The sequence below is a fragment of the Ambystoma mexicanum genome, chromosome 11 (assembly GCF_040938575.1).
Source record: "Ambystoma mexicanum isolate Mex_15411 chromosome 11, UKY_AmexF1_1, whole genome shotgun sequence".
Classification (NCBI taxonomy): Eukaryota; Metazoa; Chordata; class Amphibia; order Caudata; family Ambystomatidae; genus Ambystoma; species Ambystoma mexicanum.
The window spans coordinates 1,098,242,607-1,098,261,461 of record NC_090934.1 but is presented as its reverse complement, the minus strand read 5'-3'; the positions used below and the strand labels follow the sequence as shown (position 1 = coordinate 1,098,261,461).

Genomic DNA, 18,855 nt, shown 5'->3' with positions numbered 1-18,855 from the left:
GTCTTCGTCTGACAGAGAGAAGATACATTTCCCCTCTAAATCCACTGCGGCAGATCAATGGGAAGGATTCGGACTAAAGGCGGTAGATGTGTTCAGTACGGTGGCTCCAGAGGCTTCTACTGCAAAACCAGTTGGATCCGGCCACGCCTTCCAAAGCCAGCAGGATGTCCAAATGAACCAGCTCCCACATGCCCAAGGGTCGGATACAGTGTCCAGTAACTAGGCCCCTGAAGTAGGCGTGATGCCGTTTATCAGCGTCTGGATCTCCTTGACGTTTGGTTCTGATTGTGCATCCTTTTCGAAGGTTCCTTCAAAGTTGAAAGTGGTGTCGAGCTTGATGTCGGCATCGAGGTAAACCTCGGAATCTGGGGCAGAAACTATGAAGTCCTTCCAATCTATCTTTAATGGGGAAGGGGATCTCATTTCCTTTGGGCTCGAACCCTTCCATGTTGTCCATATAGGCTTCCCTGAAAATTTCTTTTCACAGGAATCAAGTCTGGCTGATTTTACTACCGACTTGAAGGGCACGAATGGCAGGGACTCTTCGGCTAAACTTGATTTCATGCAGGCGAGCCAATGGGCCCATCCATATGTGGCGTGTAGGCACACTGTGTCAAAGATCCCCAAAGCACTAGAGTGGGGTTCACCCACACGACCTGTCACCAAGTACAGCTTAACGGACATACTAGAAAAAGTTCAGCTGAAGGAGCTGGTGCTCCCGTTTTATGTGGCCCTCAGATACTGTACTGGAAAACTTGTGTGTGGCACCTGCTGTCAACAAAGACTTGGTAATAAGGATACAGACCAGGACCGACTGACCCGGAATTTTAACAAAGCACCGAAGTCTAGAAAGCATTGTTGTGCAGGCAGCCACCTCAGAGACAAAGTCAGCTACATTCCCAAGCATTCACCTTGACAGGGACCGAAAAAAGATTGATGCCTTGGGTAAAAATGTCTTATTATCGGGGGTATGGTCCTTCAAGCCACCAATGTGTTCTGCACCCTTGCAAAATATCCACATATTTTATTGGTTGTAATTTCGGAGACTGTGCCCCATATGCCAAAGCGAGAGATCAGAGATGGATTCAACAACCTTGTCTCCAATGGAAATAAGGCAGCATGCCAGGCTCTTCAGGTAGCGCTCATTGCTGTGAACTGCGTCAGCTGATCCATGAGCACTGGCTCTGTTAGCAGGAGATATTCCTGGTTTCGAATATAGGGGTTTGCACCGGATGTTCAGGGCAGCTACTTGTTATGCCATCTGATGGAGAACACTTATTTGGACCAAGGTGTTTCAGGGTTCCAAAGTGGCTGCTAAAATCATAGGGGTAGCAGTAAGGCAACAACCTGGTCAGTCAACAGTGCCAGCCTGGAGGTGCTGGTCCTTTCGGTACTTCAGCTCTTTCACGCAACGAGGCAAGAGACAGTCCGTTCCTAGACAATCCCAAACAACGTTCTAAGCACCAGGTAGAAGTAGAGGTGGCAAAGAAGCTCAGACAGCCACAGCTACAGTCCCCACAGGACCCACAACTGCACCAAAACCTCTATGAGGTGTTTTCCCATGTCTCAGCAGTGGGAGGGATGGCTGGCCCAATATGCTGAAAAATGGTTGCACATTACTTCAAATGCATGGGTGCAGCCAAGTGGTGGCTCTGGGCTACTGTCTCCACTTTCTGAGACACCTCCGAACGGTCAAGCATCCCCTCATTCTTTTCAGTCTCCAGATTCGCTGCTGTAGGGGATTGGTATTCTGCTGGAGGCGACCACCATAGAACAGTGCCTATTGCAGAACTGGTCCAGGAGTGGTGGTCCCACTATCCTTGTGGAACACCTGCTGGTGCCAAAAAACGACAAGAGGACTGTGTCCCATTCTCGACCTGAGACACCTGAACAAGTTGCTTAGGAAGGGCAAGTTCAAGATGGTGACCCTAGCACAGTTTATCCAGGCCGTGGAACTGCAGGATTGGTTGGTGTTACTGGATCTGCAGGATGCTTATTTCCATGTGCCTATCCATCCAAAGCACAGGAAGAACCTAAGATTCTTGATTGGCAGTACCCATTACCAATTTTAGGTTCTGTATTTCGGACTAACCTCGGCCTGAGAGTCTTCACTAAGTTGTCATCAGTGGTTTCAGGGAGTCTAAGGATAAGACAGTATTCATGGCTTCCCCTACCTGAACGATTTTCTGATAATGGCACGTTCTCCAGAACAGGTTCAGGGTCAGCTTAGCCAGTCATGTCAACTCTTACACAAACTGGTCTTCTCCCTAAACTTCAGGAAGACCCACATGACACCCTTGAGAACACTCCAATTCATGGGAGCAGTCCTGGACTCCTCCTTGAAGGCTTTTTCTCCCATAAATAGGGCATTTCACATTTGTCAGATGGTCAAGAAATTTCAAAAAGCTCTTACTCTGCCGGTCCTTAACTTTCTACGGTTGCTGGGCCTCATGGCAATCTGCATTTTGCTGGTTCCAGAGGCGCGACTGAGAATGAGATCACGTCAAAAGGCTCAGGACTCAACACTCGCAGTTCTCGGGCAACTTGACAGAAATTCTCCAGGTCCTGAGCAGGGTTCCACAGGACCTCAGGTGGGGGTTCCAAATAGAGAACATGATGGCGGGAGAACATTTCTGAAAACCATGGCCGAAGGCAACCGTGGTTATATATGCCTCTCTGAAAGGCTGCAGTGCACACCTGAATGAATTGACTTTGCGCGGGTTGTGGTCCCTGGCAGAGACAACATTGCAGATAAACCTCCTGGAGCAGAGCGCTATTAGACTGGCGCTGATTACGTTATTGCCGTTGATATAGGAAAAGACCGTCCTGCTAATGACGGACACAAATGTGGCCAAGCATTGCCTCAACAAGAAAGGGTTTGTGGGGTCACTGCCGTTGTGCAAGGAGACAATGCAGCTTTAGTTTTGGGCATTACAGAACAATAGTCTCCTTTTGGTGGTGCACGTAGCTGAAACAGAGAACATGATAGTGGATGCCCCGAGTAGGCAGGGTTCCATTTTCCATGAGTGGGAGTTATACTAGGAGGTCCTTGCAGAGATTTACACCCTTTGGGGAACCACACAAGTGGATCTATTTGCGTCTAGTTCAAACAGAAAGTGGGAGCTATTCTGCGATAGGGAATTTCTTGTAGGAGGGGCACTGGGGGGATGCGTTTGTGGTGCACTGGAATTTTCCAATTCTGTAAGAATTCCTTGCAGATTCCCGTCAAACCTCACATTCTCAGGAGGTTGAGAAAGTTCGGTACCACTATGATTCTAATTGCTTCCGATTGGGCTTGAAGGATGTGCTACCCAGAACATTTGAACACGGTCATCTGTCGTCCCAACGTCTTCCTCTTTGAGCCGATTTGCTCTCGCAAGCAGGAGGCCAGGTACTTCTCCCAAACATCGACACTCTCAGCCTTCAGAAAGGAGACCAGCAACAACTGCATGGTACAGCTGACGGTGGAAGAAATTTTGCAGGCAGTGAAGGGTCGCAGAGTTGATCTTTATTTTTGCAGCAGAGCATTGGTATTATAATTTCTACTGCACCTTGTGCAGGCTCCAGGTGAGAACTGCAAAAGGATATCTTGGTGAGCTGTTGTAAGTGCGCTCCATAACAAGTCCCTTACTTTGCTATACCCACGGTTATGCAAAATATCAAAGAATTGAAAAATATGTTCCCTCCATTTCTATTTTTGTTTCCGGCTGGGATCTTGAATTTAGTCTTGACTTTTCTGATTGGCACTTCCTTCAACCCCATGCATTCCTGTCCATTCATACTTCTTACATGGGAACGAGTTGTGTGGGTGACTATCCCATCAGCGAGGACGGTGAGTAAAACTGCAAGCCCTATATTGCACTTCTCCAAAGTAATAAGAAAAATCTCACCATCACCAACTGCCGACAAGAAAATATAATCATTGAAATGTTGACACTTCATTTTTGAAAAAATGTAAGTACAGCTGCAATTTGAGAAAAATACTACCTTTTACATTGTGGAACCATAAGAAAATGTAATTATTTGGTTACAAATAAGTTTTCTACAATGTATTATTTAAACTAAATCAAAAACATGTAATTAAAAATCAAAGAAACTTGTGCATAAGTGCTAAGAGAATCTTTTTCTTGTAAGTTTCAAAATTGGGCACTGGTTAAGAGTGCTTACCCAGTATAGCACACACAGCACTTTGCTGAACATATTAACTTGATATAGAACAATATAAATAGGACACTTATATACACAGATTCTAGGCGAGGGATATCATTTGGTTTACTAACATTTTGTAAAAGCATACCCCTAGATTCAGACATTTTTCCCTGACCAAAGTAGTGTCTGAGTTCCATCGTGCCCAGAAGATCCCGGTGTTCTGCCCTCGTCCCTACCTATCTAAGCAGTAGGAAAGCTTCCATATATTTCACCCCAAGAGAGCCTCAGGCTTCTGTAATTGGAGAACACTGGCATACAGGTTGATTGACCAACTGTGTGTGGCCTATTCCAGTGCAGAATGGGCAGAGCAGTCACAAAGTAGACGTTGTCCAGGTAGATCATGGTATGATATGATAAGATAGGTTATTTATACCCAGAGGTTTCTAAGCGCGGACCCGGGGATCGAACCTGTGTTGCTCTGTGTCGTCTTGCTTCCAAGGCAAGCACGTTGCCACTGAGGTATCATCCAGAGTATGCATTGCTGAATGCTACTCTGTGTTAGGGAAAGAGGTGCCTTAGGGCACAGTCATCCAGGGGAAAGGCAGCTACTTTGGCTGCCCAAAGAGGAGTCAAGATGCTGGTGATATGTCAGGCTGCAGCTTAAGCATCGTTACATACATTTTCAAAACATTTTAGCATCGATTCTCTGGCTTCGGCAGAGTGGTTCTACAGAATTTTCTAATATGAACTTTGCCTTTGGGTTTGATACCCCGCCTGCAGGATATAAATATCTATATATACAAATAGTGCTGTGGGAGTCTATCAAATATGACGAATTTGCTTGAGGACACTATCCATTAGAAACATAAATGAGTTACCTTCTAGTTCCATTCGGTAATGTTCGTTCAGACGGGTATTCCTACCACAGATCCCTCATCACTCTCCCATATTGTCCCCCTGATGGAGAGCTTTCTGTTACTCTTGGTGATTCCCCAACATGGCTGAGCAAGGGGAAAGAAACAGAGGTCATGGATGCCAGTGCACGCTATATGTATAGACATCAATGTCTGCATGTCTCAAGGGATCCCGAAGCTGAAGTTGCATGGCACCCCCTGCTGGTGAAAAGTTTTACGTGATCGGCTGAAGCTGCAGGAATATATCTAAGATGGGGAATGTGAGGGAGGACCATCTATCAGAAAAAACATTACCGGAGGTTAGTAATTTGTTTTTCCAAGTCATTGCACAATATCCCCGAGGATTGTCTTCAAACATCAGGTTAACATTTTCATTAAGCACCCTCTTCACTTACTGACGTTCCGATTACCAAGTACCACGATATATGTGGAGTACACCTTAATATTTAGATATGTCCAAGTTTTTTCTCACAGCAGCAGTATATGAACTAGTAAAACAGATCTGAGTATAAACATGTAAAACCCAACAAAAGCAAATAATATTGGCAAACCACTACCCACTGTTATCACTTAACATCACCGTAGAGGAGCGCGTGGTGATAAACCCACTCACAGAAAAGATTACAAGTCATAATCTGCAGTGCCATATTTTCTATTTACATGTCATTTTGCATTGTTGTACACTACTTGTAGTTTGTTCATATTATAAGTGCAGGAATAAAAGTACCAGAATGCAATATGAAGGGAGGCACTAAAGTTAGGATTGGCTAATTATTTGGGCTAGTGATTGAGACGTCTTGAGTTTTTTGTAAACTGCCCTATGAAGAGCATGATTGATAAACTAAACTACTTTTAATCATTGATACACATTTGTAACTTGTTGCTATTAATGATTTGAAAGGCATAGTCAAAAAGTTCATTTAAAAGTAATTATTTTCTACTCAACAATCGTTTATATGGTGATTCAATTCACTTTGCAAGAGGCAAATTAAAAACCCATTTAGGCTTTGAAACATATATGTCTCAATCACAGTGCTAATTACTAGTCATGTATTAAGGCATGGATACCTCTCAGCCAATCAGAATGCTCTGAATGGAATGTATTTTCTGTGGTATAGAACTCTTTCCAAACAGTTGGATATGAGAAGCAGCCTAATAAGCATCACACAAACAATTATCTTCAGCTGTGTAAAGGCAGAGAGGGGCATGTGCAGTTCAACTCTCCAAACTAACAAACCACCGTTAAACACAGGCGGTAAGTTACCGCCTGGGCCGTGACTTTACCACCATGGCGTAAACTACGTTTACGCCATGGTGGTTGGCGGACTTACCGCCCCATTCCGACCTTGGCGGGGCGGTAAGTCCCCAATCCCCATTTACCCTTCCCCATTCCCATTTTTGCCCCATAGGGCATAATGGGAGTGGGGAAGGCGTTAATTACGCCACCGTAAATTACGGTGGCGTAATTAACTCCATGGTCCCTTAGCGCCATGGATTTTAACACCTGCTAAAAGCAGGTGTTAAAAGCGCCATGGCGCTAAGGGACCTCGTACTCAGGCGGTAAGGGTCGGCGCTGTTAACGCTGCCGTTAACCCCTTACCGCCTGGGTCGTAATGAGGCCAAAATGTGTAAAGTGTATTGTTACAAGGTGCTGGTGTGTGCTTTTCCCCCACAATCAAAACACTTTCATTTTTAGTTGCACATTTTCATGCGCTAATAGCCTTATAGACCTCGGGTGGAGTGAATGCCCCTTCCCCAATTTATAGCCCTTAAATTTGCCTCGGAAAATAACATGGGAGTCGGTCCTTAGCCTGTGATAATGGCCCCTCCCGCAGTCTACAAGATTTAAATAGAAGCAGCAACTACCCAGAACATGGTCTTTCCCACACGTCATTTAACCCTGATGGAAGTGCCTATTGCACCTCAGTATTACAAAACGTGCTGCTTAGAATAAAGGGTCTGTGTTGAAGATATAAGTATTGTTCACAGCGTGAGGGATGCTGCTGGGGTGGCCTTGGCACATCATGCAATGCGCCTACTGCAGCTAGTTTACCATGCTTTTGTAAACATTTTGGAAGGGTTTCAGTGCCCCACTCTTGTGTCTGGCACCCCCCTTTTTTAGTGGAGTGTCTGTATACACCCACAGTGGAGTCATTTTGCTGAAGACTTTGTGGGGGGGGGGCATGACATCTGAAGAAAAGGTGCCCCAGCCAAATGAATGGGGACAAATTGGTGTGCCATGAAAGTTGGGGGGGGGCAAACACCCCTGTCCCCCCCCCTAAAATTACACCCATGTACACACATGTCCTGCACTAGTAACGTAGTCAGTTCAACAGACACCCTTACACACAGAGAGTGCACACTACTGGACAGGAAGAGAAAGGCACACTCACCTGCACCCCCGCCACAGTGTCCCGCCAATGGAAAACAGCACCCCCAGGAATATGTAACTGAAGGAGCGTTGGTTGAGCCAACTACCAAAAACTCCTTTGCATACAACTCGTTTAACACACCATTAATCAAATGATAAGGGTGGGCAAGCACAGGCCAGAGTCAAAGTGTGATCGAAGCCCAATGTCACAGGAAGTGGCATAAATCAAACAGAACTGCCCACTTGCGTCCAACCTACTCCCACTTATCACATAAGTCAGAATCTGACTGACCAGAACTTCAAGAAAATAATATTTAAGTTACAGCCAACACATGTTTCAACCCATTAAAGGTCTTTCTCAGGGAAAGCCCTGTTTCAATAGCTCCACAACCTTCACATTATTATTCTTGATTAAATCAGTTCCTTTATATAAGGCTCAAGTGCCATTCTGCAAAGTCTCGACCTATAACCCACTGGAATACACTGTAGGGTGTCCCAATGTTGCAAAATATTCAACTCCAATTTCATAAACAGGATTTATTACATTTTTATAGCCATTTGGGGTATTATGTAGTGTTTTCATTGTTGTTTTTAAAGAAGACTTTGTACTGATATGTAATTACACAAATATGTGATGGTGGACTTGTAAATTGAGAAATGTGTTTGCCTCTGGAAATATTTCTGAAGTGAAACTTCTCCAGAGTTGTGTTTGTAGAAAACGGCCTTAGGATGAATGCGCAACGATCGCAACTGCTAGGGATGAAGGAGGAACCTTTGTATAGTATTCTATTTATTAACAGGAATATTTCTAGAAGAATTGTTGAACCAAGGATACATTGTAGATGATGGAGGCATGCCCTTGGTAGAGTGCCTTTGCAATGTAGGATGGTTGTCTGGATGAGAGTTCACCAGGTGATGGAGGACGGGGAACATTTATTAGGGAGCAGATATAAAGACGATATCGCATCTCTTTAATACTTGCACTGACCAGGTGTTTAAAGAAACTTTATGAATTATTGGAAATGTAGAACATTTCTAATTATATTGTCCACGAGTGTTGTTCTTGGTCTTAATATTTTGTGTTCCATGTTGTAAATCCTTTTAAGTTTTGTGATTTTTCTATTATGTGATAATTCTTAATGCATTCTATTATTATTGATTTGTGTAAGATTTTAATTTAAAACCATTTCACGATAAAAAAAAGACATAAAGACAGTATGCATTGAAGGCCAGAAGCCACATAGGAACAATTTACAGTTTTACATGTGTGTAACATATAAGGAGAGGCAAGTTGGGGTCCCTTGAGAAAAGGTGGAAGGGGTAAGAAACACTCCTTTGCTGGCTAGCAAGTGAAACCTAAGTTGATGGCTAGAGGGTGAGCTTTCTAGTGGGACTTTGCAAATAGAGAGAAATTGCTGAAGCGGGAAAGGGCAAAGGGAGTGCATGGAACAGAATGGTTGTGCAGAGATATTTTCCCTACGTAGGGGCACTGATCTAGAAGGAAGTTCAAAGATGTTCAAACTGGCCAGTGGTCAAAAGGCCGGTTGAATAACACCTACCAGCTTTCAGGGGTAGCAGCCTATCGGACCATCTGATGATTTCCCAATAGGCCAATAGTTATTTTTCTAATACACTCTTTATGTGATCAGTGTTTCCTGGCGTGCTTTATTTGTGAAGGCAATGTTCTTTGTGCAATCTAAAATGTCATTTTTCCAAAATCATAGGCTTAACGGGTGGGACCCATGTCCTTTGACCATGACATCACAGGAAGTGACATCATGTGATCTTTACCTCACCCTACTGTAGGTCTATTTTTTTTAAACAACGTTGACAAAAAAAAAAACAGTGAATTATGGACGGGATAAACAACGAGCTACCAAAAAGATCAGTAGTCAGACTGGTTAAATCACAAGGGTTGACTAAGAATCCACATGTGCCACGAGCAACAGGCTTAGTGCTAGAGACTGGTACCGCTAGAGATCCTCAGATGACAGCCAGGTGTATTCCACCTATTATAGGAATCAAAGGGGGGGGCAGTAAAGCAGGCCAGAATTCCGTTCTCCAGGTCCCGCATGGGGCTTGACGGGTGCTGTGTCAGAAGAATAGCTGGCGACGACAGCTCATGTGGATCTCATTGTGTCTCTGTGTCATTTCATTTGTCATTCCCATGACCCACTTCATGTGTGTATGTTTCTGTTCATGTCTTTGTCTCCTAGTGGTGAAAGTGGTGCTGGAAAGACTGTGGCTGCTAAATATATCATGGGTTACATCTCAAAAATATCAGGCGGTGGCCCCAAAGTGCAGGTGAGTTGACGTCTTCCCAACGGGAGGCGGAATGACATGTCTATGTAAGTTTCATCAGATTGACGGCTGCTCAATCCATTGCTGTCAGTTTAAGTACATGTGTTAAACAGTTGTACCCCATATCCCCAAAAATCTGCCTCAGTATAAGGAGCGTTTTGGTTTTGGAGTCTTGAGTTTAAAAAAATGTGAATGTCCTTTTACTTTTCTGTCTGTCATCAAAATAAATGTTCGGTCGCTGCTTTCCCTCTTTCTTTGTTCTGTTGTATGTTATGTTACTTGGTTATTTGTCAGGTCTCAAACTGCCAAGTAAATGACCACTTAGAACTGTGTGCAGTTCAGCAATGCGTAGTTACACCTGCCTGAGTTTCTGGTAGGGTCTAGACTCATATAATATCCATTGTATCGTTAGGATATGGGGCGAGAAAGCCCACCAATCCGGTAACTTGAATCGTGGGTTGACTCCCACGCTCTCAGCCCACGTTCAGAGCAGCCTACCGGCTGCTCCCCCTTCCTCATCTTTCACCCAACCTCCCCTCTGATCACTGTTTCCTCCCCTCACTCCTACCACACTAACGTTATACTTTTGGCAGCGTCAACCACCGCCCCAGACTCCGTCCTGTCCCGCCGGCTGCAATGAAAATGAAAGAGGGACTCTGCCTAGAGCCGTGCCTTCCTGTTCCACAACTGCTATCATAAGTAAGTATTTTGTTTGAATGAACGGGACGCCACGAGGCATCCCATTTATTCAAACAAAATACATTTCTGTTAGTACCCCGGATTTCCAGATTTCAAATCTGGGTTGCTAATAGCACCCGATCCGGCCTGCCAGATCGGGTGGTAATCGTGCTAATACCCATTATTTAGGCTCTCACGAACTTGGGCCACAGGCTTTGACCAGCCATTCCGGGCCGCTGGCTCAGGTGTTATTGCTCTAATAATGAATACACATACTCTGGCTATATCCTCACTCAAAAGATGTCAATATTTCATTCCTCAGCCTATATACTGACTAGAATGCTGTTCATATTTTATACATTTTATATATATAATAAAATACTGCCACACAATATAGATAATGTTACATCAAACTTTACACAGGAAAATGCAAACACGTTTTCCTCTGTAACTTTTGTTCTCAAAATCACAAAGAGAGGTACCTGGTCACTTGTCTTGACTCCCCAGGGCCACCACATTTTATGAAAAAAGTCAAGATCAGACCATTTCTTTTCAACAAAGCTACTCCAATGCAAGAAATCTAATTCATCAGACGCAATAAGTCTGACAAAATTCCAAAAGCCTTTGGATGAAAACCAATTGAAGCCCCAAAACCCAGCACACTATTGAAAACATCTATAATTTTATTTAATTAAAACAGTCTTTTAAAAATTCAGACCCTGAAAATGCTTGATATTCAATTACCATTGAAACACTTGTGTATAGGCACGTTATAAATGCCATATCATATCATACCATGGGATAATAGTGCTTACATGTTTGTATTTGCATTTAAAGACTATGGGCTTCATTAGGAGTTTGACAGTATGGTAAAAAAAATGGTGGTAGTTTCATTACTGCCACTTTTTTTTGATGGTAACAGATTTACTGCCATTTTTACTGCAGTTGCGAATTTCAAATTTGGATGAAAAGTGGAGGATTTACGCAAAGAGCTGGGGATAAATCCTACAGCTTTCACGCCCTGGCAGATGGGCGGACATGGCCAGTAACGGCCCGCCAGCCCGAGCCATGGTAGGGCAGAGCAAAGCGAGGGCCTCTGCGAGGGCTGTGGGCCGTTACCGCCAATGTTCGCCCCCCACAATCCCCTGCGTTGGGGCGTGAAAGCCATTCACACCTTAGGGTTTTTCCGGGGTGCGAATGGTTTCTTTTTCTTTTTACCTTTGGAAGATTCGCACTGCTTGTGCAGCCAATCTCCTGAGGCGGGATAGTGGGGAATGGAAGAAAGATGGCCGCCGCCCATAGGGAAAGGGACCGCATTTGCATGTTGTCGCCAACTTGTTGCGAGGGGGTTTGGGGGGAGCGCTGAACAGGGGAAACATTGGCTAGCATATACTGCTTATACTAAAGTCAAATATGAAGGAGTTTTAAGCCTTCGAGTTGCATTCCAGTAGGCCAACACTGCCCCTATTCCACCCCTCTATAATCAGCCAGGTTTTAGTAGCCCTCAAAAGGCTAGAATGGGAGAACGAAATGCCATCCCATCCTATGAGTTGTCAAACCTCAGAGCAAAGACTGTGCGTGTGCCTCCTACCTTGGAGCACAATCTCACTAATTTGGTGCATATCTTGCAAGTGGGTGCATGGGAATCCCATGCGTGTGTGTGGGCTGCAGACCCTGGATCACATGCTCACTTCTTCAGTGTGAAACTCTGGCCAAGGCTCTTTGGGCAAGCATTCGGGATGGGTCTCACACCTTTAAACAGTGTGATATGTTGAGTGGGCACCTCACTCCTTGGAGCATAGTATACCCGTTGCTGGTAATCTCACAACTGAACGTACAGGTTTACTCTTGGTCATCTCAGTGACCCCATGTATATTAATGGAGACAGTCTCCCATCTGGGAAGACAAGTATATTTCTGTTAAAACACTCTGAATTCTCACCCCTGTTTTCTCGATCTATAATCCATACCATATTCATTAATTGTGTGTGCAGGGGTGCTAAAAAGGGGTACCAACCCCTGTATGTGGGATCAGGCTCATTTTGCCCCATGGCCCCTCACTCCAGAATGAGTGAGCAGGTTTTAAGACCCTGCTGATTCTGCTATCCTACAGGCTCGAGCCTTCTATCCCTTGCCCCATCACAGCTTCCAACATTCTGAGCAGCAGCTTATGTACAGCAGGCAGCTCGGGACATGCCTGTTGACAATTGAATGTCGCCAGATCTACTATTTAGACACTGAGAGAGTGCCATGAATCCGCATTGGTGGTGAAGAAGCACTCAACATACAGAAAACAATGGTATAGTGTAGCAGTCCTGCTGAGAAATGACAATTTGGTCTGTTTAAATGTAAAGCAGAGTGGCTGAGAAGTACACGCACTGTGCCATTACAAATAAAGCAGCTGTGGTGGGTGGAAGTGCTGCTTCGGTGGCATCAAGAGTATGCAATTCCCTGTGGGGTAGTGTTGGTCATTTCCTATTGAAGTATAGCAGCCCTATTGAGAAGTGCCATTAAAAGTGAAGCTGTCCAGTGGGCGCGACCAGTACTGCCCCATAAAAGGTGTAGAAGCCTCTGTAAGAAGTGGCAGTACCGTTCCAATGGTACCTCTACATCTGTGCACCCCTCTTGCTAAGAGGGGTGCACAGATGTAAAAATACACCCAACCCAAAAAGATGTTTAGATATTGAGGGACAGACTTGCTTTGCATCTGTGCCTCCATTTCTAAAAATCGCTTTGGGTTGGGTGTACCTCTGCATCTGTGCACCTTAGTGCACAGATGTAAAAGTATACCCAACCCCAAAACGATTTTTAGAAATTGAGGGACAGATGCAAAACAAGAGCCTCTTGCTTTGCATCCGTCCCTCAATTTTTAAACATCGTTTTCTACCCGGCTTTCACCCAGGCCGCCAGAGAGAGACACAGTATGGATGGAACAAAGGGCCATCCGTACTGCGTCTCTTCTCTCCGGCCCAGGGGGGGTAGCTCAGCCCCAACTTGATTCTGCCGGGGGGTGCCCGGCCCCCAAAGCCCCCGCATACTCGACGCCCCTGACCACAGGTTTCGCCACAGTTTGGAGTCTGTTGGGTCTCCGCCTCGTACATTCAGGTGGGTTCAGACTTCCTACAGCATCCTCCACGTCAGAAGAGCGGTACGAATATGGAGTGGCAATGTTAAAGGCTTTCGACGTGGATGCTCCCTCCTGCCAAAAAAGGACCCCAGATGAACCTGTGCCATACCAAGCAAGACGTGCAAGATGTTCTGTTCCCTGAGAGGGTCTTTCTGACTGATGCATTACTGATTTCCAGGGAGTTGAACACAGTGCAAGTATTCCCTCTGTGCCCACTGATTTCTTTGGTACTGAGGAAGTTGAAACAGAGTGGTACAACCCTGATTGTGCCCCAGATTGGGCATGGAAGACTTGGTATCCAGTCATGCTGGACATGCTCTTTGTCCTCCTAGATGGATCCCATAGAGGGAGGATTTTCTGGCACAGGGTTGTGGCAGAGTGCTTTACCTCAACGACACGGCGTTACATCTTCATGCCTAGCTATTGAGAGGTTGAGGTACAGAGATTGGGATCTCTCTGAGGAGGCTCTTGGTGTGATGCTCTTTGCTAGGAATGCCTCCACCAAGTCCATCTATGTTTGTCACTGGCACAGGATCTCAAGGTAGTACTTTTAAAGGGATGATGACCTGTTAGCATGCCCCAACGTCACAATTCGGGAATTTGTGTTGTCTCTTGCAATGTCAGGTTTGATTAGTGGCCCTCTCAGTTTTCAAAAGGACACCTGAGCAGGACTCCTATTTTTCTGCACTAATGGTTTTGCAATTCTTAAAAGATGTAAACAATTCCTTTCCACCAAGACCATGCCTGGTGCCTCCATGAGACCATATGTTGGTGCGCTCATGTTCCTTACTGCAGCCTCACGCAGGGTTGCCTTTCTTATGGCCATTACGTCAGCAAAGAAGGTTTCAGAATTACAGACCCTCCATCACCTCAGTTTATCGAGTGTTTTAAAGAGAAGTCAAAACATAATTTTATCACAAGCGCTCTTTGAATTTTACTTACTGCAGAAAACACACCTCCCGGTATTCTTCCAGCCTACTCATCCATCTAAGGCAGAGGAAAGGCTTCACAGATTAGATCCTGAGATGATGCCAAAGTTTCATATTCCCAGAACAAAGGACTGCAGGCCGCATGGCCAACTTCTTTTTAGCTTCGCTGGCCCTCAGAAGGAAAGGGCTATGTCGAAAGAGAATATCTCTAGATGGATAGTACTGCCGGCTATGACCGGCCCCATAAGGAGGTTCCTTAAGGAGGTTACTGAAAGTCTGAAAGTGCTTTCCACCAGAGGCCAAGTGGCTTCTTTGCCCCCTCCAAATTGGTGACCGAGTGGCAGATACTTGTCTGGCAGAACCTGGACATTGCTTTACACGTTCTCAAACCATTACCTTTTGGACTTACTGGCGAGTGGCAATGTAAGGATTGGAAGACCTGTTCTGCAAAACAAAATATTCCATTACGAAGAGGAAAATCCCATCTCCTTCCCACCCCCATATCGATTCTGAATATGAGGAATCTCTAGGAGCATTATCTCCACTAGAATTTACTATTCTTTCTGGTGGGTACGATAAATCTTCCCACAGATTCCTCATTGTCCCTCCCACCCACTTCCATATGGAAATTAGAAATCTAATTAGATGTTTTACAAACATTTGTATATTTTCTAAAAGAGTGGCAGTTATACTGCTCCTTTTTGTCAGTGAAAACAATGTGGAACTGAAGAAGATGGCACACGCGGCCTTGGGTATTTAGGACGTTGATGTGCTATCTGATGCAAAATGGGGCCGATGATCAGGGAGGGAGTTGGCACGGCACCTCTTTGTAGCAAGCTGAAAAACATTCCAGTCCAGACTGGATCTGAAGTGAGAATCTGTGGAAGGAATTATCCTATTCACCCAAAAGAACATACGCAGTAATAATGTGCCCTTCAGTCTCTGTTAAACCTGTGCCCTGCTCTACCTTGGCAGCTTAACGCAACAAAATATGTGTGATGAATAGGTACAGGAAGATCCATAGAAAGCATAAAGAACACCAAATAAAATGTGTCTCGCGCTTCCTCTCACAACTTCTTAAGGTCCCTCACTGTTGGTCCCAGTCTTCCAGTAAAGTCTAATTCTCTAGAATGTGTATTTTCCTCAGCTATGTTCCTGTGCATCTAGGCGACAGTGAGCAGGCCTCCTCATCCTGGGTATCACGTCTGCATTAGAGCTTGATGGCTGTTCTGTAGTAGGAGTTACACTGGGGCTGGCCTTCAATTTAGGACCAGGTCCATAGAAAAGCAGGAGGCCACCCTAGACTGTGGTTGTAGTTCTGGAGTTCCTGCCACTCTCATTCATTATCTTATGTCTCTGGCAGTCCAACCCCATCTTCCTTTCCTCTTTGCCATCTTGTTTCAAGTTCAAACCTAGAAGTCTCTTTCTTAACATTTCTTCTTCTTTCTTCAGATGTTCTTTCTGCTGCTGTAGGTCCTTGTGGTTCTGCCACATGCGTGTTCGTCCACCCACCTTCCTTATTCACCATGTAAACTTGGGGTCTGTGGTTCCCACACTCTTTTTCTTCTCAGCTCTTTGTTCTTCCTTCCCCTCTACAACTCTTCACTTCAATATTTCCTTCTCACTGTGTCTTCTCAAATACTCCTTTGTTAGACACCTCAGGTGCCACCTTCTTCACCAACCCTTACTTGGCTCCCCTCACCAGTACCTTCGTAGCTACTCTTACCACCTCATCCTTTACTCCTTTCCCTCCCTTCTCTGGGATTCATCTAATCTCCCCCATTAGCCCCTCTCACCAACTCCTTCTTGACTCCACTGACCACCTTCTGCTGAACAAATTTGACCTCCCCCTCTGTAGACATGTCATCATCTAATTCCAATTTCACTCCTTGATGTCCTGGGACTCTCTCTCCTTGACCACCTGTGTCTCTCACTTTCTGGTCTCCTGGGTCCTTCTCTAGCCCATTCTCCCACTCCCAAGACTTTTTCTCTCCCTAAACCTCTCCGGACTCTCTCTCACCAATCTCTTTGATCACTCTCTCTCCCCCAAGCCTCTTGGGTCACTATCTCTCCTGCCTCCTGGGTCTTTCTTTCCCCATCCTCGTACTTCCTCTCCACAGCCACATAGGGTCTCCCTTCCCCAGTCTCCTTCGATCTTCCTCTCCCCAGTCTACTGGGTCTTCCTCTCCCCAGCCTCCTGGGTCTTCCTCTCCCAACCTCCTTGGTTTTACTCTCCCCAGCCCCTAGGACTTTCGTTAAGCATTACCCTGAGTCTTTTCTAGCCTCCTAAATCCTCTTTACCTATGTCTCCTGGGTCAAACTTCCCCCAGGCTCCTGGGTCTTACCTTGGTCCTTCTATCTCCTGCTCGACTCTTACCCAGCCACTTCCAAATGAGCCCCTACCTCAGACTCCAGCCCCTTTCTGACTTATAGCTTTCCTTTTATGGTCTACAGGGTTTCAGTATGAAGACTTTAATTCAGGGATTTGGGGAGTTTAGAAGGGGTTTGAGTTTTCCCAACCCTTCTCACTTTTCTTTTGCGTGCAGAATTTTCTGCCAGGCAGGTCACCAACTTGGATGATCAAATAACGCAAGTGCCAAAGTGGGCTCCCTCGTCGTCCGCGATGTTCAGACACTCCTTTCCTGTCCTTGCAAATTAGAGTCTCTTCTAACTAAGTGCCAGCAGATGCACTTGGAGGTTTCAGATTGCTCGCTTTTACTGTAGCACCACAATGCTGTGAGCACATTGTTCATTTCTTTGTCTCTAATATTTGAAGCATTGCAAAATATGTCTTGCACACGGGTCTGAACGCATATATGTCCTGCTACAGGCACCCACGGTTTCCATATTATGCTAATACCTTAGATGGGCTACTGCCCCAGTCTTGCTCTAGGGGCATGGTGGGTGTAGCAAGATGGCCCTCCACTCGTCACCTCCGGGACCAGCATCAAATTCTTGTGACGGAACCGGACTCCCTGGTCACAATACTGAAAACGTCAAAGCTTGCACCATTCCTACACATACATACACAAACATGTGCACATAAACCTGCTACTAGCCATGCTGCTTCCGCTACATTCACTTCTACACAGGCCTAGCCAGCTGCCGGTCACTTTGAATCCTTTTGGCTAACTAGGGTGGCTAACCCCCAGACGCTGTGTGAAGCAGGTGTCTTGATTTGTTAGTTGAAATGTTCCAGGAAAGTAGATCAGTCCTTTTCATGAATAATGTTGAGAGGAAGGCAAGTAAGGGTGCTCGCCATTTAGTGTTCCAAAGTCTTTCAGTGCTCTTCCAAGCGTGCACCATGGTGTTGAGATATCTTTTCTGATCCCGATAGTCCGATTACGTCCACACCTGGGTTTACGAAGCAGCCCACAGGCTCATAAGATCCTTCTGCAGTCAGGTTTTTATCAACCAGAGCTTTGCCCGTTTGCCTTTGATAGCCTCTTCTTGAGCACAGAGGAAGGAGGTGTGGTTTGTAATATACACAAGAACGCCTCTGAAGCCTCCTACCATGACTCAATTGGCCTCCCTAGAACAACGATGGGTGATTCATCTCATTCGTAGCAGTCGTAACACTGTGGTTTACATGATATCGGTTTGTGTGGGTGCTCCACTCGATTCTGATCTTGTGGGCTTGCCTTAACGCACTTTGCTGACTTCGCCTGGGGTTTCGTTCCTTCATGTTCTTCCCTTTCTTATTGGTACATTTTCCTTATCCAAAGGGTTGTAGGTTTAGTATTTTTAGGAATGTTGTAACCTTAGCTTGATGGTTGGGTGTGGCTATGTCAATGGCTTCTGTTTGAATTACCCAGAATTTGTTGGAGCCTGTTAATGCGTTTAAAACAATGTGTTTCATAAACACTGTATAATCATCAAAAGTGATTCTCCCCGGAACTAGTCCAGCTAAAGACAAGGAAAAGACAGGCTGAGCATATATGGCTTAAGGAAAAAAATACCAAAAATAAAGAAGACTAGAAACGTAGGGAAAAGGAGTATAAAGACAAGATCATAGAAGCCAAATGTAACCATTATAATGAACAAATAAATAGAGCAGGAAATCAAACAAAGGAACTCTTTAAACTGTTTAGAACATGGGAAAAACCTAAAGTACTAAACCAAAATATTAACCCTAATAAGGAAGATTGCACAGGAGTTCAAAAGGCATTCGCAGATAAACTGATGCTTGCTCAGGCCAAAATGAGTGAAGAGCTGGACAGGTTGAAGATTGTGACGGCTGGTGTTATCGCAGGGAATGGGCAACAAGAAATGGTGGCCGACCAAATGCCTTCTGATCCCAGGGAGCAAAACCAGGTGGCGCCTCCCCTGAACTTTAGCTTCTCAACTGCAACAACTTCAGAAATTGAAGAAAGTCTAAAGGCTATGC

The 18,855-nt window shown here is 45.1% G+C and overlaps 1 protein-coding gene across 4 annotated transcripts in view; it reads left to right on the top strand.

Annotated features, from left to right (window-relative positions):
• MYO1E (myosin IE) overlaps positions 1-18,855 on the top strand; it is a 933,795-nt gene that overhangs the window by 378,520 nt on the left and 536,420 nt on the right. For all 4 annotated transcript variants that reach the window (XM_069624389.1, XM_069624388.1, XM_069624387.1 and 1 more), the window contains exon 5: positions 9,651-9,738. In XM_069624389.1, coding sequence (XP_069480490.1) covers positions 9,651-9,738 — 88 coding nt within the window. The remainder of the gene's footprint in view (positions 1-9,650; positions 9,739-18,855) is intronic.